General features: G+C 43.5%; 5 protein-coding genes across 6 annotated transcripts; all 5 read left to right on the top strand.

Annotated features, from left to right (window-relative positions):
• LOC127769305 (uncharacterized) lies at positions 1-1,000 on the top strand. The gene is made up of 2 exons (XM_052294846.1): positions 1-277; positions 376-1,000. Exons 1-2 carry the CDS (start codon positions 62-64, stop codon positions 463-465), a joined length of 306 nt encoding a protein of 101 aa, XP_052150806.1. The 5' UTR covers positions 1-61; the 3' UTR covers positions 466-1,000.
• A 3,910-nt stretch (positions 1,001-4,910) lies between these two features.
• On the top strand, positions 4,911-6,890 carry LOC127769303 (probable transcription factor MYB58). Its single transcript, XM_052294844.1, has 3 exons — positions 4,911-5,209; positions 5,791-6,043; positions 6,176-6,890. The coding sequence occupies exons 1-3, from the start codon at positions 4,959-4,961 to the stop codon at positions 6,701-6,703; spliced, it is 1,032 nt and encodes a 343-aa protein (XP_052150804.1). The 5' UTR covers positions 4,911-4,958; the 3' UTR covers positions 6,704-6,890.
• Positions 6,891-7,394: 504 nt separating this feature from the next.
• LOC127769301 (chaperone protein dnaJ A6) lies at positions 7,395-11,864 on the top strand. Of its 2 annotated transcripts, none has more exons than XM_052294839.1 (8): positions 7,395-7,500; positions 8,327-8,506; positions 8,587-8,752; positions 8,862-9,000; positions 10,497-10,630; positions 10,730-10,872; positions 11,010-11,208; positions 11,331-11,864. In XM_052294839.1, the coding sequence occupies exons 2-8, from the start codon at positions 8,360-8,362 to the stop codon at positions 11,651-11,653; spliced, it is 1,251 nt and encodes a 416-aa protein (XP_052150799.1). In that variant the 5' UTR covers positions 7,395-7,500; positions 8,327-8,359; the 3' UTR covers positions 11,654-11,864. The 2 variants fall into 2 exon arrangements, with proteins under 2 accessions (XP_052150799.1, XP_052150801.1); XM_052294841.1 differs by having other exon boundaries at positions 7,413-7,500; positions 8,335-8,506.
• A 6,362-nt stretch (positions 11,865-18,226) lies between these two features.
• On the top strand, positions 18,227-19,516 carry LOC127769304 (ethylene-responsive transcription factor ERF038-like). Its single transcript, XM_052294845.1, has one exon. It carries the CDS (start codon positions 18,442-18,444, stop codon positions 19,294-19,296), a length of 855 nt encoding a protein of 284 aa, XP_052150805.1. The 5' UTR covers positions 18,227-18,441; the 3' UTR covers positions 19,297-19,516.
• Positions 19,517-24,345: 4,829 nt separating this feature from the next.
• LOC127771869 (ethylene-responsive transcription factor ERF039-like) lies at positions 24,346-25,570 on the top strand. The gene has a single exon (XM_052297814.1). It carries the CDS (start codon positions 24,573-24,575, stop codon positions 25,314-25,316), a length of 744 nt encoding a protein of 247 aa, XP_052153774.1. The 5' UTR covers positions 24,346-24,572; the 3' UTR covers positions 25,317-25,570.
• The last annotated feature ends 231 nt before the right edge of the window (positions 25,571-25,801 follow it).

Genomic DNA, 25,801 nt, shown 5'->3' on the forward strand with positions numbered 1-25,801 from the left:
TGTTGTTTCACTCGCTCTGGCTCCGAGGCGCTCCCCCCCAAATACCCTAGCGGCGGCGGAGATGGAGGAAGGCGGCGGCGGGGAGGAGGCGGAGAGGTGGCCGTGGTGGGCGGGGGCGAGCGCGGCGCAGGTGGCGGCGGGCGTGGCGTGGTTCCGGCGGGGCAGGGGCGGCGCGGCGTTCGCGATGCCGTTCAAGGCGTTCGCCATCGCCACCCTCTTCGTCGGCGCCGGCGCCACCGCCGTCACCGCCGGAGTTCTCGCGGCGGGCGTCGGATCGGTAAGACGAATCCTCCAAAAAAAAAAAAAATCTCACAGATCGCACCATGTGACTACTGGTTTTGCACTAATGTGTTCCGTGACTCCGCGTAAACGCAGGTGGACGAGATGAAGGGCGTGGGCGCGAGCATCCGGAGGTGGATGGGAGCTCCTCCACGACGCCGAGTGGAGGGAGGAGGAGACCCATGACCAGCACAACGCTAGTGCGTGTTCAATTGTATCGATAGATCCCAGGCATTGTATGTGCTCTAGAAATCCTCAGTTTTTTGCTTCACATCGTCTAAGGCCCAAATGTGAAATGTTCGTCTGTTTGAACTGGAATTGGAAAAGAAAAAAGCAATAATCGCCTCGATACTTCGTTGCAAATGCTCACAGCGAAAGCTTTGTTTGCTCTTGTGAACTTGCCTGTCAAAAATTTGAATACTCCTTGTCTTTGGACTTTTGGAGCATTACTGATCTGACGGTGGCAGCGGCAGCGAGCGAAACGACGGTTTCAAGGAGAGAGCGCCTCCCCTCCCTTGTGCACGACAGGAAATTCGCCCACTACTCCACTAGTGATCCCGCGAATGGCTCGGATTAGAGGGCGCGCGCGACGGAGAACCGGAGATATCCGTTATTTTCTTTCTTATTTTCCCTTTTTCTTTTCTTTTACGCGATTCGGTATCCGTTATTTCCTTTCTAATTATCTGTTTTTTATTTTTACGTGATTCTTCTTGTACTAGCAAAATGTCCATGCTTCGCTACGGGTATAATGAAAGTTAAATGCTATAAATACACAGTTAACATATATGTAATAATGTTCCAACATAGATAAATTGTTTAATGCATTGTTAATGATAATCAGGACTGATAAGAAACAACTATTGCATATTGATATATTCATATTGTCATAACACACGCTCTTAACTTTTGCATGGCAAGCGTCTGATATAATTTCTAAAATCGAACACGGACTCGCGTGGAGACAGATCGTTTCACGGCTCATGCGTGAACGATAGATGGTGCGAACTCGTGTTTTGCAGATGACGAAAAGAAAATAATAATTATGTTTAATTTTTGAATTAAAAACTGGTTCATTAATTATGTTTAATTTTCGAATTAAAAACTGGTTCATTAATTATGTTTAATTTTCGAATTAAAAACTGGTTCATTACAAGATTTCAGAATCACTAAAAATCAGTTGAAGAAAGAGGTGCAAAACTTTTGATTTTTTAACCATCGGATGTGCATGGTCCGTGCTAGTGGCACTTAATATCTGTTGAAGAAAGAGGTGTAAAACTTTTTTGATTTTTAACCATCGGATGTGTATGGTCTGTGCTAGTGGCGGAGAGAAAAAATAAATATATGTTGAAGAAAGAGGTGCAAAACTTTTTTGTTTTTTTAACCATCGGATATATATGGTCCGTGCGAGTGGCGGAGAGAAAAAAAATACGCGCAAATAGGATTTGAGACATGGGACACAAAGTAGACTTATTCCGAGTAATAATAAGTACAAAAGTTTTTGATAGGGTAATCTGGCCTAGGAGAGGCAAAACTTTTTTGATTTTTTAACCATGGGATGTGCATGGTCCGTGCTAGTGGCGGAGAGAAAAAGATTGCGCGGAAATAGGATTTGAGATGTGGGACGTAAAGTAGACTTATTCCGAGTGGGTAATCTGGCTTAGGAGAGGCAAAACTTTTTTGATTTTTTAACCATCGGATGTGCATGGTCCGTGCTAGTGGCAGAGAGAAAAAAAATTACGCGAAAATAGGATTTGAGATGTGGGACGTAAAGTAGACTTATTCTGAGTAATAATAAGTGCAAAAGTTTTTGATATGGTAATCTGGGCTAGGAGAGGCTCATAGAGCGTGCAAATAATAATAGTTTATTTTTTAACCATACAGCGTGGCAAAACTTTTTTGATTTTTTAACCATACAGCGTGCAAATAATAATAGGCGTAAAAGGAGGGGAACAGTGGGAATTGAACCCTGGTGGCAGATTTCCTTTCCTAACCATGTGGGCAAGCTGTTACTTTTGCTTGGAGGTTACATGAAAGAACACATATTCTATATCAGCTGCGATTTTTTACTAGATTCGAAAATGTTTGATCGGACTATTAAGCGGATTAAAATATATTTTAGTAACGGGATCAGGATGATGGATGAAAAAATATGCGGAAACATTATGTATTTTTTTATTAGATATGGATACGTAACAAACGTGTCCGTTCTTCGCTATCTAACTTTTTTCCCTTTTTTAACGTGATTCTCATGGTACGCATGAAGCTTTTTTCTTTCTTTTCCAATTTTTATTAATTTCCTTTTCTTCGTTAGTCTTTTCTATAGTTTTATTAAAGGAAACTTTTTATATAAATTATTTATGTGGAAACTTTCTACACATAGATTTTGTGTATATAAACTTTCTACATATAGACTTTATATATATAAACTTTCTATATAAAAAGTCTAAATGTAAATAATTTATATACATAAAGTCTATATCTAAAAAGTTTCCACGAAAATATTTAATATAAAAAATTTTCTACATATAAACTTTATAGATTAGAATTTATATGTATGCAACTAAACGTTTAGTTTATAAATTTCAATATAAATAAAAAATTGTTTATCAACTACGCATATTTTTGGAAATGAATAGAATCCAATATCCAAACAAACCTCGTAACATAAAAGGCATAAAGTATACGTGGATTTTCTTTAACTGAAAATCAGTGCTAACAATTATTAAAGGCATAATTATAGACGTATAATTAGTTCTGAAGAATGATGGAATGCTATATCGGTTCGTGAGATTCCCTTCTGGTGAACATTCGTGGGGTAGACCCACCGCACGAAGGCACGGATCCGAATTGGCGAGCGGACAGAGGGAAGTCACTGATATGTGGGCCCTTTTTCCAAGCGGACAGTGGAACGCCACTGATATGTGGGCCCTCTATTTGAGTCCACAGGGGAAAGTCTTTTCTACACCTCAGTGCCGCATCACCCAAGCTACTAGACTTAGGATTGCTTTGTGATGCGTGCACAAGTACTCCCTTTGGGCTGATAATACTTACCATTTTAAATAAGGGTGAGGTCAAGATCCGCAGCGAGGGGTTGTGGGGCGTCGAGGGTACTCACATGCCGGCCTCGTCAGGAGGTCCCACCCCCGAGCATCAACTAAGAATGAGATCTGTGTAGGACAAAGAGCCTGTCGGACGGGGCGGCGCGGCTATATCATTGGACATCCCCATTCCATCCGCGGGTGCTACCGTACACTCTTGGCCAACTGCACGAGGGTGACCTGCCGCGGTCCACTCCACGTGCGACGTTGACGCCATCACCGCCGGGCGCGCAGCGGTGAATGCTTGTGTGGACGAGGTGCAGATTGTGTGGTCAGGACGGCGGAGGAGGGGTATCGAGCAGCCGAGAAGGGATTATGTCCAGCATCTAGAACAACCATACTTACGGAGGTGCGAAAACGATAGAAATACAACACAAAGCGTGAAAACGATAGATGGCACGCGGCCTAGCTAGGTGAAAAAAAACCGCGTCCAGCGGACAGGGCCGTGGATTTTGGGGATGGCTAATTGGCGCGTATAAGCCGTTTCACCAAGTCTCGCGCACGAGGTGCAAGGCAGCTATGGGTTCAATTTTCTGTTACGCGTTTCTCGTTCCGCATGACCGAAAAAAAACTCCCGTGCATATTTCCTTTTTTCCGGCAAAAAGTTCTTTATGCATGTTTTTTTTCTTTTTTTCTATTTTAAACTAAGGTTTGAATTTTTTTTAAACTTAGATTCGAAAACTTTCAAGTACAGATTTGAAAGTATAAATTTATATTTGAAAACTTTTAACTTAGATTTGAAAATTTTCAAGTAAAGATTGAAAAATTTTAACTCAGATTTAAAAACTTTTCAACTTAGATTTAAAAACTTTCAGCTCGGATTAAAAAAATTCAACTGAAGATTTGAAACTTTCAACTCAGAATTAAAAAATTTCAAGCCGAGATTTGAAAAGTTAACTCGGGTTTGAAAACTTTCAACTCAAATTAAAAACTGTCACCTCAAAATTCAAATTATTCAAATTTGAATACTTTCGTCTCAAAATTTGAAAACATTCAGCTTCAATTTAAAAAACTTTCAATTGAAATTGGAGGCAAAAGATCCAATTTATAAAATATATCTTCAAACTTTTAGAAAAACAGGAAATTGTGTTTTGTGAAAAAGAAGGAAGGTTATCTTAGTAGGTCATGTTCTTTGGTAACAAATTACTTAATCACAATTTTTTCCCCGCGCGCGTGCGGCAGTTTCACGTAAAAAAAAAAGAAAAAAAAAAGAAAGCACGTTCGAGCCGCGCGCGAGGGTATAGCCCAGAAACGCGCGCTGCCTGGACTCCCGGAGCGTACGCGCTAGAATTCTCGGTGGAACCGGACCCGGCGTTCGTGGGGGCTGGTGGTGGCGAGGCGGTTAGTCGTGCCGCCGCGAATCAAACCCGACCGTCCGATCCCTCCACGACGGCTCTCAGTCGCGCCACTACGCCGGTTGCAGGAACCCCACACTGAGAGTTGAAGCACGAAGCATTGTCGTCGTCGTCCCCGCTCTCGCATAAGAACACCACTCCCTCCCACCACTCCCTCCCTCCCTCCCTCCCCTGTGGCTGGGCTTTTGCGTTCGCGAGCGCGCGTGGGGCGGCGGTTGTGAGGGCAATGGCGAGAGCACCTGGTGGCGTTCGCCGAAGGAGCGGGAGGAGGGGCGCGGGCGGCGGCGGCGCCGGAGGCGGAGGCGAGGCGCTGCGGAAGGGCCCGTGGATGGCGGAGGAGGACGAGGTTCTGCTGGAGCACGTCCGCACCCACGGCCCCATGGACTGGAGCTCCATTCGATCCAAAGGCCTCTTGCCGCGCACCGGCAAGTCCTGCCGCCTCCGCTGGGTGAACAAGCTCAGGCCAAACCTCAAGAGGTAAGCGCGAATCCCCCCCTCTCTTTTTTCGATCTTCTCCCTTCCCCGGTTCGATCAGTTCTCTCGCCTCCTTGATTTTCTTTTTCTGGTCAAGTTCTTCGTGCATTTGCAAGTTAGAGCGGCACGGCAATTGCAGTGTTCCTGGTTGTTCTCACTTCTCACCGGCAATGGCACCACTGGTTTTACGGATAGAGAGTAACATTAGTTCTGTTAAAACTTTAGAAGTGTTTGCTTCCTCTAACCTAGCGTCCAGCCATGCGACTCGTGTTTAATTTTCTTTGTTACTGCTTCACTACTCTGGATATTTGTGTGGGTTTCGAAACAAATTAAGTATAGGAAGTAAATGTTTCGTCCTTACATGCTTAAATTGAACTGGCCAGATGAATTTTTGCTTGTAAACCCACAACTCCATGATAATGTGTTAGTAAACTCTATATCTGCGGTCTGTGCAATCTTTGATCGCACTTGCACTGAATTGTGTCTCTGTAATGTTCCTATCTGCTTATCTTTGATCAAACTAGTCGATGGAAATGTTCATGTATAACCCACCTTTTCGAGTTCTTTTTCCCTCCTTTAAAAAGCGGTTGCAAGTTTACTGCCGAGGAAGAGAGGGTGGTGATCGAGTTGCAGGCGCAGTTCGGGAACAAGTGGGCGAGGATCGCGACCTACTTGCAGGGCAGGACGGACAACGACGTGAAGAATTTCTGGAGCACTCGGCAGAAGCGGCTCGCCAGGCTCCTCCGCGGGCCTCTCCCTGCTGCACGGCCCAACAAGCACAACAGCGGCAAGGGCAAAGCGCCCTCGTCATCTTCTCTCGACTCCCAAACAGCCACGGTAATGCATGCCTTTCACTGAACCGCTGATGAATCATCATCAACGTTACGAATTTACTGCGCTCGCTCCACTGTGAATTTGAGTTTCTTGATGGAAACTTGCACTGATGACACTGTACTTAATTTCTTGCAGTTCCACCAGAGCTCGGCCTCCCTGGATCAAGCTTCATTGGAGGGCAACTCCCTCGGCTGGCAATGCCGCGAGGCTTCACCGTTCATGGGATATGATCAGGCATGCTCCGGGTTCTTCGCTTTCGAGGGGCCACTGCCGCTGCAGCTACTACCACCCGCCGACGGCGAGGCGAGCTCGTCCAATGCAGCTCTGTCGGCGCCACCACCGCTGCTGTTCGACCAGCCTCCGTACCCTCTGATCAACTTCCCTGGATGGCCGGAGAGATACGTCGACGTCGGCCACGGGTTCGTGGACGCCGGCGCCATGGATGGCCTCGCCTACCAGGAGCTGCTTCCGATGGTGCAGTCGGTTCCGGTGATCATGCCGTTCTTTGGCATGGAGTGCGCGCATGACGCCGTCAAGCACGGGGCCTTCGACGACCTCCCGCCGAACATGTTCGACGACGCTGTTGATCAGCCCCCACCGCCGCCGCCGCCGCCGCCGCCGCCATCGCCATCGCCATCGCCGTCGCGCGACGACGTGTTGTGAACTTTGCGGGTTGGTTTGCTCGATGGAGAGTGACGCAGTTTGCGTGATTCTTTTCTGGTTGCCAATTTGGATATCTTTGTGCCTGTGACAGCTTACAGCATAGCCTACTTATACTGAACCTTCTAACGTGTCGGATTAATGTGACAATGTTTCTAAGTGTGGATGCAGAATGTAAGGTGTATATATAAGTCGTACTACCAAGTTAACAACGATGGCGCGTGACCGCTTGCTAATTGTTATGCAGTACGTACTACTATAGATTATAGGACACTAATTCAGTGAACTACTTAGCGATCATCACTGCTATTTCACATGTAACAAGTTACACGTGGAATATTGTCGAACTTATTTTATTTTTTATAAAAATATTTTGTTAAAAAAATGCTATAAATTGTATTGGCGAAGAGCAGTTTTGGCCTAAAAGATATAAAGAATGCAAAAACTATTGACAAATGTAGACGTTACCAGTTTTTTCTACTACCATGTTTTAATTAACAAACCAAATGGAAGATCATGAAACCAAGGCAGGCAGGCAGCAGACATCCTTGCCTTTCATCTGCACCGGTTTATCCTAAAGACCAGAAAACCAATCTAAGCCACACAATCACTTCCACCAACGGCCCAGATTACCTCATCCTCACAGGGGGAGCACACCAACCGGCAAGCCGGCAAGGATAAAGGCCCACGACCACAAGCTTAGCAAGCCCTCTCTCGGTCGCGTGGCTTGAGCGGTGGTGACACCGCTCGCCTCCGTCCGCCTCGCCTCCACCGAGAGGTTCTCTCTGCCGCCGATTCAGGTACGATCGCTTCACTACGCCCCAATCTTTCATGGCCGAGACTCTCCTAAGGACCGGTTGGATCGCGTATGAGCCCCCCGTGATTTTTCTGGAGGGGGGAAACCGAGTGTATTTTTTGCTTGTTCTGCGCCGTTTTCTTGGCTGTTCTACCGATCTTGTTGGTTGGATTCTTCGGAGGAGAGGTGGAGCCTTGTCCTGATTTGGAGGGGAGGCGAAGTTTTCCAGGGTTGTGTAGGACACCTCGTGGGGGTTCGCGGTGGCTGGAGAAATATTCGTGATCAGCTCTCCTTAGGGGATTTTTTTTTTTTACCTTAGTTGTCTGCTCCGCTCGAAACACAGAGTTCGGTGGGGATGAGACTAGATTTTCCTTCGATTTTCCGGATGTTTTTGAGTTGGGTGCCAAATATGTTAAAAGTTCAATGTGGTCAGGCACTTGCGCATGTGGTGGAGTCGTCCTTCTACGATTTTTTGTTGGTTTTATATTTGTTGTAAATGCGTAAAATTAGCTCCCATTTTAGTTTGTTTAACAGAACTGATTACATTTTATATTACTAGCATATTACTGATCGTTGAGTACGGAGTATATATATTAAAATTACAGTGATCCTTGGCCTTTTTACTCTCTGTTTGGCATTTCGGTGGCTGTTCAAAAGCCATAGTTTATTTCGATGTTTGATTAAAAATTGTTACTATAAGCATTTTAATTATAGTTGTAACAGGGAAACAAAGTCATACTAGGATTAGTAAAATTCCCCTATTTTGAGTAGATTCCAATGCACAATATGTCACCGACTCAACCACTGCAGACTGACCCTTAGTTCTACAGATTTACAGGGAGATTATCTTGTGATCTGTAAACATGTTTGGGCGTGTACCGAGGAGTAACAACACCAAGTACTATGAGGTTCTTGGAGTTCCTAAAACTGCAAGCAAGGATGAGCTAAAGAAGGCATACCGGAAGGCTGCCATAAAAAACCATCCTGACAAGGGAGGGGATCCAGAAAAGGTGAGGATGTGCCAGTGTGACATGCAATTGTTTGAATTCAGAATCTCTATTTTGTTTTTACATTTTTATGTGTTTTACAGTTTAAAGAATTATCACAAGCGTATGAGGTTCTCACTGATCCTGAGAAGAGAGACATATATGACCAATATGGGGAGGATGCTCTTAAGGATGGAATGGGAGGAGGCAGTGACTTCCATAATCCATTTGACATATTTGAGCAGTTTTTCGGGGGTGGTGCCTTTGGGGGTAAGCAACATATGTACCCTGAAATTTTCCAGCACCCTCAACATTTTTTTGTTTGAACTTTTTTTAAAAAAAAAACAGAATTATTCATGCTAACTTTTATGGTTAACAGGGAGTAGCTCAAGAGTACGCAGACAGAGACGTGGTGAAGATGTGGTGCATACTTTGAAGGTGTCTTTAGAAGATGTGTATAATGGATCTATGAAGAAACTATCATTATCACGAAATATTCTGTGCCCAAAGTGCAAAGGGTAAGCCTTTGTATGTTATTGCTGCACTTCAATTTGCTAACTGGAGGAAATGATGTACTCATTATTTGGCAAAATTATTACTTATCATGCTCTTTCACTTTAGCATTATCAATACATATGATTCCATCTAGTTGAAAATAAGGTGTAAATAGTTATCCCGAAGTGTTCACTGTAATTTCTCTATATTGCTAGTTTAAATCCATCAACTGGTGATTGTATTTGTTTTGTATTTTCGTGCGCACTTATTTCTATTATTTTTGCATGTACTTGAGATGCAGGGATACCCAGTTAAATGTTTCGGTTACTGGATAATCCCTTAACATTATCCCATTCCATTTATGTTCTGTTTCAACCTATCCATAAAAAAAATCATTAATGAGAGACCTAATGCTAACGGATACATGCTTGTGTCAGCCAACAATGTTAGAAGATATCCTTACATTTATCCACACTGCTTCTATTCTTGAATCTTTTATTGAATTAAAAAAAGGTGCAAACATAATTTTATAGAACCTGAACCATCTCCAAAAGTCCAAAACTAGTTTAATAAGGGTATCTTGCACATTTGGGGAATATGTTGGACTCCATGCTAAAGCCAATGTTTATTATAGTCCTACATATCTATACTCCTCTAAAAGACCCCAATGGTGGTGGTGAGTATTGAATTTGCCACCACCCACCACCGCTGCATGTGGGTCCCCCAAATAGTGAGGTAGGTGGACTTTTGCCCCTTCCCCAACCTCAAGCCATCAAACAGAAAAATTTTCTTTTGAAGTGAGGTAAAAATGATGACAAATAATATGACTAGAAGATTTTACAATGAGAATAATTTTATTAATTTTTGAGGCTGTAAAGTGTATGGAGGAGTATCTCTTCATGTTGCAATGCAGGGGCATTCAGATAGTATAATTATAGAATAACATATGTAGTATGTAAATCCTGATTAAGATGGCTGTGAATTGGCCTATATAATGCCAAGCTTGCAATACCGACTACCGAATACCTAGTCTAATTTTGACTGCCTCTGTAAATACGACATCTAATGTGCAATGAAAGCTAACCTCCCATTTTATAAAGAAATAGACAGTGCACCCAATCAAATAGACAGTGCCTATTGAAATGCTTCATCCCAGTAAAGCTTTAAAAATAAGTCCAGCCCAGTTAAAACACATTACACAGATCAAATACATCTATATGGCCGATTTCAACCCAGGTTTATTCACCATTCTGAGGCGTAGCTAGCTCTATCACCATAATTAGTTTAGTTTATCATTCAAAATATATACGAGGCAAAATTCATGTTTTTTTTTGTGGCCCATTTCAATCCAGGTTTATTCACCATTCTGAGGGGCCCTGTAAAATTCCTTCTATAAATATAGAAGAGGCAAAGGTTTTGCCCTTCATTCAAAAAAATAATTAGTTTATCATGTTTTTTTTATCTGTTTTGAGTGTTGACTGTAGTGTTTCACCTTTTCCATCTTACTCTCTGCTTTCAGAAAAGGGACCAAATCTGAGGCTCCAGCAACATGCTATGGTTGTCATGGTGTAGGAATGAGGAATATAATGCGACAGATAGGACTAGGCATGATTCAACATATGCAGACTGTCTGTCCTGAATGCAGAGGATCAGGTATGCAACAGTTGCTCCAATTTTTATGCTATATCTTGCTGCAAAATTGTGATTTCTTAGGAGCCTGCTTTATGTTTGTAATGTTCTATACTTGATCAGGTGAGATCATAAGTGACAGGGATAAATGCACAAACTGCAGAGCTAGCAAAGTTATTCAGGAGAAAAAGGTGCTTGAGGTTCATATTGAGAAGGGAATGCAACATGGCCAAAAAATTGTATTCCAAGGTGAAGCTGATGAAGCTGTAAGTTTATTTTGTCCATTTATACTAGTATACATACTTGCAGCCACATATTCATCCATCCTTGTGCTAATGAATATCTGTGCATGCACTACTTTCTTTATCTAATATTTTGCACTGTGTGTTTCATGCTGTTGCAGCCTGATACAGTGACAGGAGATATAGTATTTATCTTGCAAGTTAAGGTACATCCAAGATTTAAGAGGAAATATGATGACCTGTTCATTGAGCGCACAATCTCTTTAACTGAGGCATTGTGTGGGTTCCAATTCATCCTCACTCATCTGGACAGTAGGCAGCTCCTAATCAAGGCAAATCCTGGCGAAATTATTAAACCTGGTATCTCATCCCCTTAAAATGCTAGCCTTTTTGTTTGCCACTTCGTAATTCTGTTTTTTCTATTCAGATTCTAATCAGTTGCAGACTTTTTTAAAGAATTAACTCAAATATTTTCCAAACAGGTCAACACAAGGCCATAAATGATGAGGGAATGCCACACCATGGCCGGCCTTTCATGAAGGGCCGTCTCTTTGTGGAATTCAATGTTGAGTTCCCTGAATCTGGTGTACTCTCCCGTGACCAATGCCGGGCACTTGAGATGATCCTACCACCTAAACCTGGGCACCAATTATCAGATATGGACCTGGATCAATGTGAGGAAACTACCATGCATGATGTGAACATAGAAGAGGAGATGAGGCGCAAGCAGTATCAAAGGAAGCAGGAAGCGTACGACGAAGATGAGGAGGAGGATGCTCCAAGAGTACAGTGTGCTCAACAGTAAGAAGTGTCACTTTCTGGCGCAAGTGATGATACTCCATGTAAACTAAGTAGTTTTTGGTGAGACTGTTCATTTTAGTGTATTTTGTACTAGTTAAATTAAATAGTGAATGTCTAAGTTGTGTCGTTTGATATATAAGCTTGTGCTAACAACATAAGGCTTTCTTGGCCTTCATAAGATATACTCCTACCTAGGAGAAAGTGGTGGATGAGCATTCGTTTCTGTTTTTATTGGTAATGAACATATTTACATGTTGTATTGACTGAAAATGGTATGCTGAAGGGTCTTCGATGCGTCTCTGTTTGGGATGCTGAGTACAGTATGAAGCAGTCAGCAAAAGTAGCTAGGAAGCGACAAGCCTTTATGCGATACTCCTAAAAGCTAATTTGTGATTTAGAGCTGAGAAGTCCAAAGAGGCAAGGACTGGCCAGAATTCCAGAAACTAGTTGGTCTCTCTAAAGTAAAACCACGTTGCAGGATTCACAGTAATTTCTTACTACTAAAAGCTAACAGTACAGAGTTCTAAGTCTGCAGGTCAGCGGATCATAAAGTAAACCGTATTTCGGCAACTGTGATCATTGTCTGCCAATGTAATAAGTAATGTGAATCATGCAAAGGGCCAGAAAAACATTGACGAAAACACTCCATTATCCTGAATCTTGAGGCCGTGTTTTGTTCTTCGAATTTTTAACTTTTTCATCACATCAATTTTTTTATCACATCAAGTCCTTGTTTGGATCCAAACTTTTTCTTCAAACTTTAACTTTTTCATCAGATCAAAACTTTCCTACACATAAACTTCCAACTTTTTCGTCACATCGTTCCAATTTCAACCAAACTTTCGATTTTGGTGTGAACTAAACACAGCCTAAATTAGAGCATTGTCTCAGGGCATCACATAAGCTAGTATGTGAGATAAAAGAGAGAAGAAAAAGAGTAAAGTGCACGGGCGGTCCTTAAACTTGTAGGGGTGTGTCATCTAGGTCCCTAAACTCTCAAAATACATATCCAAGTACAAGAACTTGTCATAAGTGTGTCATTTAGGTCCCACATCGCCCCAGCCCCTATAGGATCCTACGTGGCACTAATGTGGCATGCCACTCGGACAAGACGTGGCATCATTTTGACTAACAAATGAAACCCATTTATCTTTTTCTTCTTTTCTTATATTTTCCTCCTTCTCTTTTTTTTCTTTCTTCTCCTTTTTTTTCTTTTCCCGAGTAGAAGAAAGGAAAAAAAGAAGAATGAGAAGAAAACGAAGAAAAAAGAAGGGAAAAAGAAGAAAAGGACATATCACGTCCATATGGCATGCCAAATCAGCGTCATATAGGATTCTATAGGGGTTATGTCGATTTGGGACCTAAATGATACACTTTGACAAATTCTGGGGTCTAGATGTGCATTTTGAGAGTTTGGAGACCTAGATGACATAACCTTATAAGTTTAAAGACTGCCTATGCACTTTACTCGAAGAAAAACATAGATGGAGTCATCCATGTGCAAGGGACCCCTCCACACAAACTCTAAAAAAGGAAAAAAATAAAGAATGTATTGGACAAACAAATAAAATAAAAATATTAAGATTAGTGTGCTAGAGTTAGTGCAGTTGTGATGTATTATCCCCGGCTACTCCAAATTAGTGACGATAATTGTCTTTTCTATAAACTTTCTCTTACTAGCTGAAATTCCAGCTGTGACCCACCTGTCTTAATTATCTTCTCCGTTACCAAGAGCAGAGGCTCTAGTAATTCACAATCCCTGCTCTTTGTGGTAGCTGCTAATGCTAACGCATCTTCCTGTCGCCGCCATTAGCCCGCTTTTTTGTCAGGTAGATATGCCTGAAACTGAAAATTCTCCAAGTTTCACAGCCAATCTGCCATAATTTCCGGCTCATGGTGGCGGCGCGGTTCAGGATTTAGCTCGCCATGGTCTGTGCCTGTGTGCCGAACTCTTTGATACGGATGGATTGTGTCCGGTTTTCGCCAAACCGTTGCGGCCAACTTGCTGTTGACCGCATCATATGAATACAAAGGAAAGCCGCCAAGTAAAAGCCGTAATCTGCCATTGCCCCGTACATGTACTACTACTTCCAAGTTCCACCGAGAGTTCAGGTGTCCAGTCCAACTTGAGTGTTCAGAGTTGAGGCTTCTACTAGACACATGGTAGCATGGATCACAATGTAAACACCATTCTTTGCGTGTGGACATGGTAACTTGGGGGCTTGCAGTTACTCATTGGTTCATTGCTTATTTCATTGATCAACGTAACTAGGAGTTGGCGATGGTACAATATAGTAAGCTGAGTGGTCAAGGTTGAAACGCCTCATCATTAATTGGTTATGTCAAACTACGCACACTGCATCATCACTGGTTAAATGCTTCATTGGTTATGACAAAATTACTGCTGGTTGTACGGCATTGACACCGCCCGGCGTCTTAAATTACGGTCGTTAACTACAGCCTGTTGCGTTGCACGCTCAGCTGGACATTGGAGATGATTAATATGCGGGGAGATATCATCGGGAGGAGTAGATTAGGACTCTGCAGGAGCATATCTATGCATGGCCGGTAGCGTGCGGTTACTGTACTCATTGACGTGATGGAGAATTAACCAATACAGTAATTTTCCGTTAGGGCAGCTTGCCAGCTTGGTACTTAGCATTAATTACCTGCCGTTGGCATCTAGGGCAGCTCGTACCTGCTACTCTACACTGTAGCAGCACACTGCCTATATCTGCAGTACTGCAAAAAAGAAAGAAAAAGTTCAGACTAAACGCTGCAATTGTTAAGCTTGCCTTAACGAGGAGCAATAACTCAAGCTCTTGGTACTACTACCATTCATCTGTTCTTGGGCTATCGCATTTAAGCTGTACTGTGTCTCGGCGCTAGGATAACCAATGCGAGTGTAGTTTCGTCGCCGTGCATTAAGAACTGGTACTACTAATACTACCCAAATCTTACAATGCTAAAGCACGTACGAATTGAAGACTGCGACTCTCTGCGAGGACTCCTCCGGTCGCTGCTATACGGAAGAAGTTGGATACAACTTTGACGCTTGACGGTGAATTGTTACTTGCAAGCAGTAGCTAGCTAGGGGTGTACTGCTGCCTGTATATATAAGACGACGCTTGGAGAGAGTCGACCGTCTACTGGCCTTAGTGGGCAGCAGTATGCAACGTATATGTACGTGCACGTACACCGCCCGGGTTCGTCGTAGAGAGAGTATATATAAATGCGTTGGACAGGTAGACACGCTCTGTAACTTAGAAGTAATGCCCTTGGTGCCGGGACTTTTGTACCAGGGCTACCGTCTAGTACTACTAGGATGATCAATGGAGGTCTCGTTAGTTCACTGGCTAAGGTTAGCTCATAGTACAGGATTAGTACTCGTGTACTGGGACTACTGGTAAGATGGGATCGCGTTTGGTGTCGACGACGACGACGTGAGAGGTTTTGCGTGCCAAACCACCGCGATTTTGCTTGATGAGAGACTCGGTGGATTTTTCGGCGCGGGCGCCGCAGGCAGCGGTAGCTCAGATCACGTGGCTCCTCGCGCGGCTCGCGACCCGCGGGAACCGCGCGATCGTTTGTTTTTTCTTTCCTTTTCTTTTCTCTTCTGTCTTGTGCCCCCACAGGGTCAAAGGGTCAAATCTCGCATCTCCCGCGCGCGCGCGCGCGAGAGAGAGAGAGAGAGAGAACGTGTTGCACGATCGGCGAAGGGCGCGGCTGTGCTGTAGCTGTAGCTGTAGCTTGCCCGAAAGAGCAAGCCCTGCAGCAAGCATTTAATCGCGTCGCGTTAACCACACTACACGTCTCGGGGAGCTTAGTATTTCCGTGCCTTGATCCTCTGAACTACTACTAGTATTAATCAGCTGACAGCCAGGCCTTCTCCCTTAGTTTTACCTCTGCCTGTCTCGATCAGCTCCGGTGTACGTCCTGATCGAATCGTGATTGCGTTTTTACTGAGAGTAAAGTATACTCGTTTTCTGAAGCTTTCTGAACCCCATATTAATCGTGCTGTCGTTCGTGCGCACGAGCGAGTACAGAGGGGCATCATCGTGTTGGGTTACCTGGGTACTAGTACTTGGATGCCAGCACGTACGGCTAGATATGCGTGGAAGGAATATTAATCTGCTCCCTCTCCGGTGCCCAGGTTCTTCAATCCACTGATCCTCTCAGTTCACAACGGCATTCAATTCCCCTCCGTTCTACTCGGAAGACGGCCGGCCTCTAGCTAGCTAGTCCGTAAACTAATAAGTTTCTCATACTTCCTGGGGTATCTCTTGCGATCCGCACACTAGGGGTTCCACGGAGTTATTGACCCTTACAATCCAACTTTCTGGCTTGGAGCAGTACGTTGATAAATGACAAATCCTCGGAAGAGAGAAAGAGAGCGAGGCATGCAGACAACGGATCGCAATTCAATCCGGATGCTACGTGCAAGCATACGCGCCATGATCGACACGCTCCCCATCAATCACAGCTGAAATCTCGCGAGGGTGGTGTGCCACGGCCTAACATGCATCCCTTTCTTTCGGCCGACCGAGGAGAGTAGTAGCAAAAACTCACGGGGAAGTCAAGCGCAGAAACGGCAAAAAAGGAGGGGAAAAAAAAAGGAAAACTGATGAGAAAACGAAGCCAAAGTTTGGCTCTGGATCGAATCGGACCCGATCGAGACGACCAAACGTTCGTTGGGATTTGCTCGTGTCGAACTCCAGCGACACGACGCGCCATATCTTATCGTTGCGCCGAACCATTTTGTACCCAAGCAAACACCACTTGCTCTCCGCGGCTCCACCATTAGGCCTAAATAATGCTACTGAAGATCTTGTTAAGTAACCGGCTCTGAGATAGTTTATTTGGGATGAGTTAATCTATATGCCCTGTGCTACGTACAGATCGATTGACTTGCATCAAGTAGTAATAGTTAAAAGTGTTAAACGTGACCAGAATTAGCTAGAATTGCGATCAACGTGGTCAGTGTGTACGGTCACTGTATATTTAGCTTTAAACTAGTTCGGCAGAGAAACGGGTTTTTTTTGGGGGACCAGGTCTAGAGTACTGTTAGTAGGTTGTAGTTATATATATACTCTGCTTAATCCCTTTTAAGTTTCAACGCTAAAAGTAAATGCCAAAGCCCAGAACCTTCTCAAGCAAATTAGTAGTTCAATATAGTACCAAAATCAAAATATTTGAGCCATCGGCGTCTTCGTTGATTGAAAAAAAAAGGAAGAGTTCAAGACTTAAGCCTTAGCAAGAGCAAAACGTTTTTCGAAGATTGTTCCGAAGTCGTAACATAGTTCTCCTTTTACCTTGTTTAGTTAATTTTTTCCCCTGCTATAGTTAATGAAATTGGTACACCTTATATTGGTTCGTTAAAAAAAATCTGAATGTTTGATTTTGACTCATGTGATGAAACAGTAAAAGCAGTGAGAGTCGCTGTATTTGCTTTATCATAATATATTTTGTATTTTTTTTTCTTGCATTCTAAACTTTTCTGAAATGTCCAGATTAAAAAGAAACAAACTTTTGTTGCTTTAGTTTCAACTGCCTCATGCCGGCCGGTTGCTCAAGTGAATAAAATGTCAACTCTTCTATACAAATTTAAGAAAACTCATATATAATTGTAATATAATGATTATTCTCGTAACAAACCTTGACCATACATTATTTTTGAATCAAACTATGAGAGTCAAACTATCTTTGGTCAAAATTTGACTTATTGGGATGATATTTTTGTTGTTGTTTCAGGGATCGATTTCACTAGCTCCACCTGTTTAAAATGCAAAAGAACCCACCTCTTGAACAAACCTTAGTTTAGGTTTGGGGTTCCCTATGTTCTAGAGCTTTAGATCAGAAGAGGCAAAACAATTTTTTGACTTTTATCTAGTTAAATTTATGTCCTTTTGACTTTTTAGTTAAATTTTGATTGGGTTTGATTAAATTAATTTATAGAAAAATATAGTAGAATTTTCAACATAAAAGAAACATATTATCAAAATATATTCAATGTTAGATTCAATGAGACTGATTCGGTGTTTTAGATATTGCTAAATTTTTCTCTAAACTTGTTTAAACTTAAAAAGTTTTGACTAGAAAAAAAATCCTAGCGACTTATAATATGAAACGGAGGAAATAGCATTTTAGGCCGTTTCGATTTGAAGAAAAAACATAGTAAGGAATTTATAGAATTTTATTCTAAAAAATGTTCTTCCTTAAATAGCCATTTGAAATAAAATATTGGATAATATTGAATCCTACAAATTCCTCATTCCGTGCATATTATATAAGAAATTTAACATAATATCCAATCTCATGAAAAGTTTTATTTGAGTCTTTATTTCTTCTTAAATTTCGGTATTTTCCCACCATCTAACTAAACAAACATGTTTTTTCTTAATGTTTTTCAATTATCTATTTTACACAAGTATTATTGTTAAAATCCTATATTTTTTTACGCTGAAATCATATATTCTTTATTATTATTTTTTTAATCCTATGTTTCCAAGAAGTGCTATACGTACAAATGGTTGGAAAATGATGGTTTTATCATCCGATGGTCCTGGTTTTTATCATCCAATGGTCCTGAGTTCTATAATGAAACTATGAAATTAATTAATCATCTACATTAATCAATGAAAAACCTTGCGTAGAAAGGGAAACAAAAGGCTTTTTAACATACCCTGCAGGACTATTTATAGCCAGAGGCACTCACTCGCTCACTCGCCGCAGACCGCACTTCCATCGATCTCTCTCCTCGCCACGGGCCACGGCCTTCTCCTAACGGGAGCCATGGAAGCAGACGCGAGCCATACACCCACCACCTCCTCCTCCGTCTCCGTCTCCTTCTCCTCCTCGTCGCTGTCCACTTCCTCCTCCACCTCCTCCCTCGTCGACAATGGCGCGCAAGACCGGCCCAAGAGCTCCAAGCCCAAACACGCCGCCAAGAAGCGCAAGGGAGCGGCCGCGGAGGAACCTGCCAATGCCGCCCACGGCGCAGGGGAGGATACCAGCAGCTGCAGCACCGACGACAACGCGGCGGCGAGCGGCAAGGCGCAGGCGGGCGGCGGCGGCGGCGGCGTCGACAGCAGCAGCACCTGCACCGCCGCCTCGGCGCCGAGGAGCGGCTTCAAGCACCCGTCGTACCGCGGCGTGCGCCGCCGGAGCTGGGGGAAGTGGGTGTCGGAGATCCGGGAGCCCCGCAAGAAGTCGCGCATCTGGCTGGGTACCTTCCCCACCGCGGAGATGGCGGCGCGCGCCCACGACGTGGCCGCGCTCGCCATCAAGGGCCGGAACGCGCACCTCAACTTCCCGGACAGCGCCCACGAGCTGCCCCGCCCGGCGTCCACCTCCCCGGCAGACATCCAGGCCGCCGCCGCCAAGGCTGCCGCCGAGGTGCGGTGCGAAGAGGAGTCGTCGCCGTCGTCGTCGCCCACCGCCGAGCAACCCGAGGAGGAAGCCGCCTGCCCTGACACGGTGCACGCCGACGGCGGCCAGGACAATGCTCTCTTCGACCTACCCGACCTTCTTCTCGACCTACGGGACGGGCTCTGGTGGTCGCCGGTGTGGCCGGCGGCACTGGCGGCCGAGGAGTACGACGGCGGCGACGCCGTCGTGCTCAATGAGCCACTCTTGTGGGCCGAGTAGCCATTTTACCTTTCTGGGCTCATGAATAGGCTACAACGACAACTCTCAAGAAAGAAAGAAAAAAAGGGAAAAAAAATGTTATTACCGCTATATTTAGTAGTTACTGCTATTGACAAAGTTTAGTCTATGTTGTGCTTGATTAGGCCATGAAGCCTGTGTGCTTTGTGTACCAACAATCAAAAAGATCTCTCTACTAATAGAAGTTAATTAATTCGAAGCAGATTTTTTTTTCAGCTGATTGAATTATTGATGTGCATAATTTATTTTTCTTTATGGACATGTGGGTGTGGTGGGCTGCTGGCCGGCCGTTTGGAGGTCGTTTTAATGGTGCGGTGAAACAGCGGACAATCAGCAAAAATCAGAATTGAGATGTATGTGTTGCCTGCTTGCCTCAATGATTTCACAATGAGTTTGGCAGTAAGTGCATGGATTCTTGTGTACATCACTCTCCACCAGAGTGCGTTCTCACACAAATTCTCACCAGATTAGCCCTTGTTCATAACAAGTCCGGATCTTGCTGCTGCCACGTCGTTATTACGTACTCCCTCCGTCCAAAAAAAAAAAAGTCAAACCCTGAATTTCCGTGTCCAACTTTGACTGTCCATTTTATATGAAATTTTTTTATAATTCGTATTTTCGTTGTTGTTAGATGATAAAATATGATTAATATTTTATGCGTGACTTGTCTTTTTATTTTTTTTATAATTTTTTCAAATAAGACGGTCAAACATTAGACACGGAAACCAGGATTTGTCTTTTTTTTTTTTGGACGGAGGGAGTACAGCTCCTTCGAACAAGTACCGGGAGTTAAATAATAAACTATAAAAATGCCAACTGTGCCTTCAAGCTCTTCTACTTCCAGCCTTTCTTTACTACACGTACTGTGCTGGTACTAGTGGTACTGAACTCAATATCTCAACAGTACTAGAAGAGTGAAAAGAAAAGGAGAGGAAGTAGCAAAGAAGGTTCCATACAGTGTGCACACAATGTTCACTTGTCTCTGTTGGTCCGTTTGAGTTCACTAATGAAAATTTAAATACAGATATACAAAATAAAAAAACTATTAACATATAATTAACTAAGTTTTATTTATTTTAAATTTAAGAAATAGATTTATATGATATTTCAAAGCAACTTCTACATAAGAAGTTTCCACACAAAATACGCCGTTTAGCAATTTAAAAATTAAGATAAAAAATCTATATCTTAATTAGAAAATAACAAGGGACTTGCCAATGTAAGTTATGAAAAATAAATAAAACCACAAGCCAATGACTAGCAGGTTAGGTACAGAGCACTCGCACGCCAGTTACCGGTTCCCACAAGAGTCCAAGTCCAACGCCAGTGGCGCAGCGAACCAGTTAACCTCTCCTGGCTCGCCATCTATACCTTTCCCTAATTAATCATCCAATTAGTCGCAAATTGAGGATCTTAGGTACTAGTACACGTTAGCTAGCTAGCCCAAGTGCGAGCTCGCGTCGAGCGCGGGACGAGCAGAGGCGACCGTGTCACATGCACAACACATGGCCAGAGGAGCAAATGCGTTTGCAAGCTGCAGCAGCAGCAGCAAACGCGAGCGAGCTGTCGAATTAGCGACGCAGCGCTGATAATAATCAAAACCGGCTAAACCACACGCATGTACGGTTACATAATGCGTGAAATGATGCCTCTAGGAGAGGATCCTATGACAGAAAGGGGTCTTGTCGTCGTCGCCGCCGGCCCGACCGGAAGCGAGCCGTGCCGGCCGGGCCCGGCCGGCGTGCCGATCGGAGAAGGGAACGTTACGGTATGTGAGGCTGTGGTGCCGCACGAGTTCAGTCGTTCGCTTTTCTTATTTTAAGGGTGCAAGTGGCTAACCCGTGAACACATTCACAATGTACCTCTATTTGCTGCTGGTTGAGATCGCAGGCGGGCGCGGAGAGGGGAGCGGGCGATACGCTGGGGATTTCGCAATTTTTTGCGGGGATTTGGACGTGCCAATGCGTGTGACAGTGTGAGCTAAGCAGCTAATCGGTTAGCAAGCACTCAACAGAATGTTGGTGCGACCAGCCGATCGATCGATCTGTTTAATGATTGATTTTATGACGCGTACGTGCCTTAATCAAGCATGCCCTTGATTGAGATTTGCTGAGTATATATATACCACTTTTCCGATAGATGTCACCTGATTTTGTCGTGGAAGTGCCAACGGAATCAGACACGATCGGGATGTCCTTGTGGTTGGGGGATACAGTGAAGTTAAACCCTGGAGGTTGGTTCGCAAGGACTATAGTTAAAAAATTTGTGGGCTTTTGTGTTTTAAGTGCCCACAAGGGTCATAAAAGACCATAAAAGAACTCTAAAATCAATTAGGACTTTACGGTAACATATATTCTACTATAATTATCATCAGTAAAAGTGATCTAAATTATTGATTTATGAGTTCCATTACTACTTAGAAATAACTATTCTACTAGTCTAGAGACCATCGAATAACACCTCAAAATCAATAGGGCACAATAGTACGATGAAATGGAGGTTTTGGTCTCCAAGTTTAATTTTAACCAGTAGTTATAAGAGGCTGTGCAAAAATATCTGAAGCAAAACAGCTCACATTCATATGTATTTGTGAATGTTTAGTTATATTATATAATCCTTGCATACAAATATATTGAAAAGATGGACAATATTTTCTTTTGGAATAAGAAAAGATGGGCAATATAACAATCGTTCTCTTTATCTGAAGAATTCATTCTGAATATTGTTGCCAGACAATAGTAGCAATCAATCGACTGTTGCTTTGAACACTTTAAAGAGAAAAGCTCTGGCTTTGAATTAGTAAAACTTAAAACAAAAGCTAGCCAGATCACACTTAAAAGAGAGATGTAATTGAACCGTATGTGAGGAGAACGATCGATTGAGACCACCATAATTGGTCAAAAGTCCTTTTCTATTAGAATCAAACACATAAAAAGTTTGTAGTTTGTAACTAATTATACAGTAGGGAATACGATTGACCAGCGTACGTACCGTTCTTCATGTGACAATAATGCCCTGCAGATCCCCATCAGCGTGTTAGTTTCACTGAAACTAACGCATGTGGTCTCAGCTAATTAATTATTCGCATTATTTCGTCTAACAATATGACGCTTCGATCAGTAGAAGTGTAGCTTTCGTGAACTGAGCACCATCTAGTATTATTTCTTCCAGCCGTCTACATAAGCATCATGCTGTTCTTTCAGGAAAAAGACCACTTATATGGAAGTTATGAAGCAAATGGACGTTTTAACCACTCTTTTATTTCGGCCGTGGAGCTCATGGACGTACTAACCACTCTTTACTTGGCTACATATGGGCACATCATACTTATTTGCTCTGGCACTTTGTGATACGTGTTCTAGAATTCCTTGATTTGTTATGTAATTTCTGTCATGTCTCCTATTGTCTCTGCATCCATGGCTACGTACGGCTAGTCGTCGTCATAGCTTAAGCAAAAAATGTTTGGGACAGGGCAGGAAGGTCAAGTCAGAACTGAAGCAAGGCCCGTATGAAGCTACGTATCGCCCTTGTTCACTAAAGTGTTTGATGATAGATATATGGAGTATAAGAAAAGGCTTTTACTCGTTTTTAGATGTATAAAAACATAGCGTGTTTTCGGTTTCAAATTGCCGTCCAAAGAAATGAATCGTCTTGAATGCACTTTCTCGTCTTATTTCGTTCTTTGTTCAACAGTCGTACTCGCGTTGTGCATTAGGTAACATCTAAACCGATCATCTGGGCTTTCGTGCAAAGTTGCCGTCTGTGGCATCTGCTTTTAATTGACCAAATTAACACGATGAATTCCTACTACGGTTGATGCTAGCTACTTATATTTAACAAAGATTCAGAGATTTGCTTTTTTTTTTTGAACGAATAGAGATTTGCTTTGAACGTAAAGGTAAAGAGAGAGAAGAAATCTTCATATCATCAGGTTTCACTGAAGTCTGAAGATCCTCACGCTGTTTTCACTCATCATCTCTGTTTAGTTATCTGTTCTGCTTTGACCTTAATTTTTCTGTTTTCTCGAATTGATGCATGCCTTCTCAGCCAAAAAAAAAAAAGTTATCCTCAAGTCTATAAAATACTCTCATTCTGGTCCATTCCAGTAGTTACGAACCACTAGAAATTAAAGCACTCATTGCCTGTCACTATATTCTAGCATGGGGCCAAATGAAAGGTGAGCTCAAATAGCGAAGATTAGTTTTATCCCAGCTTTTTCTCCAGACGAATTTTGGTGTTTGGTCGCAACTTAGCAATCCTTAATAAAGTTTTAAGTGTGATCTTAGGAAACACCTGTATCCCCAATTCTCCAAAGCAACGCCACGAGTTCCTCCCCGTAGGTTTTTTTTATGTTCCCGCGCTGGAATCTCTGGTCGTATATATTTGATTATTCTGTCAGATAACATTATACACGGGGTCATCAATAGTTAAGTTGAAAATTATGGGGAAAGAAAGGGTACTATGGGCTGCATGGCTGCATTTTCTTCACAAAAATAATGGGTTATTGCCAGCTTTGCTTTGCATTATGTTCTTTAGTCTTCTCATCTTCTTATCCCAACAAACACTGCTTTTTCTGTCCCATCTGCTGGTTGACACCCTTTCCATTAGTTTCGCCCGTTTGCATTATTGATTTGTACTTAATTATTGAAACACAATATAAGCACGCAGATCCAAAGATTTGGATCTGTGAAATATAGACGATTCCCATATGTTTGCATTTTAATATTTTGCACGAGGCTAACACCTAAGTACGGAGTTGCCATGTGGCTTGGCATTTTCTGGCTACTTTAATCATTACTCGATCGTCCAAAGAAACACATTTTGCACGAAGCCAATCGATGCGCCGAGCTCGGGAACAATGAATAATGAAATCTATAGTTTGTGCAGAACTTCAGTATATTGAGATCTTCAGATCAGAGAAGAAACGCGTCCTTAAGCTACATATCATGGCGTGATTTTACACCTTTTTTCTCTCTCTCCGTTTGCATGTCATTCACATTTCTTTGGGAGAAGAAAAGAAATAGTGCCACTTTAATTGTTGTGTCTTCCACACATTGACTTAGAGCCACAATATATATACATGGATGGTGCATCACATTGCCTTCATCTCCACAGACGACAGCTAGCTAGTCAGCCAACTTGTTGATCACTCCAACTTACAGTAACAAGTTGCAGCAAGAAACGCCAGTAGCTCGAGTGATCACTGATCACTAGCAAGCAATCTTGGTTTTCGTCGCGTGCTAGCTCGTCACACACGAATGGAGCAAGAGCAAGTGATATCCCAGGAGAGCAATAGCTGCACCTGCAGCAGCAGCAGCAACGACGCGAGCTCGGCCGCCTGCAGCTCGCTCAACGCGTCGTCGCCGAGCTCCGTGGACTCCGGGAGCGCCGGCGGCGGCGGCGGCGGCAAGAAGCGGCCGCGCAGTGATCACCTGAAGCACCCGACGTACCGCGGCGTGCGCATGCGGAGCTGGGGCAAGTGGGTGTCGGAGATCCGGGAGCCCCGGAAGAAGTCGCGCATCTGGCTCGGCACGTTCGACACCGCCGAGATGGCCGCGCGCGCGCACGACGTCGCGGCGCTCGCCATCAAGGGCCGCACCGCGCACCTCAACTTCCCGGACCTCGCGCACCTGCTCCCGCGCGCCGCCTCGGCCTCGCCCAAGGATGTCCAGGCCGCCGCCGCGCTCGCCGCGGCCACGGCTTCGCCCGTGCCCGCGCTCTCGCCCACGCCATGCCACGACGTCGACGCCGCTGCCGATGACGAGCCCGAGCCGGCGGAGCCTGAGCAGGCGACGGCGCCGGTTTGCATCGTTGAGAACGGGACACTGCAGCAGGACAGCGGCACTGGACTAGACTACACGTATTTCACCATGCCAGATGCTCTTCTAGAGTTCGGGTTCACGTTGCCGCCGCCGCCGCCGCCGTATTATTGCGGTTCGCCGTGGGATGACGATGCTGACGATTTCTTCTTTGGTGAGCCACTGGTGCTCTGGGAACACTGACCACAACGCCGGCACGGTGAATGCATGCATGCATGGACAATATTTCCATTTTTGTCAAAGCATGCACGGACTATGTTTATTTTAGATGCTTTCTGTCAATATCTAGGTCAACTTGAGAGTGTTACTGACCACTTGGCTTAGTCTCTTCCACTCCGATGAGGCGATGATAGCATCATTAGTTAAAGATTGGACCAATATGTTGATTTTTGTCACATGTCAATAAAATTCATATATATTGTTTTACTAAATATTATACTCCCTCCATCTACTTTTGATAGGCATATTTTTGATAGGCATATTTCAATTCAACAACCTATCCTCTTAATTTATTTTTGATAGATATATTTCAATTCAACAACCTATTCTCTTAATGACTTTCTCGGATTTAATGCATGACTCTCCATTCTTCCACACAAGATTGGCTACATGAGCATCGAGAAAATGTAAATATTAATGAATTGTTTGTTTACGAGGAATGACTAGTA

Source organism: Oryza glaberrima, chromosome 4 (assembly GCF_000147395.1).
Source record: "Oryza glaberrima chromosome 4, OglaRS2, whole genome shotgun sequence".
Taxonomy (NCBI): Eukaryota; Viridiplantae; Streptophyta; class Magnoliopsida; order Poales; family Poaceae; genus Oryza; species Oryza glaberrima.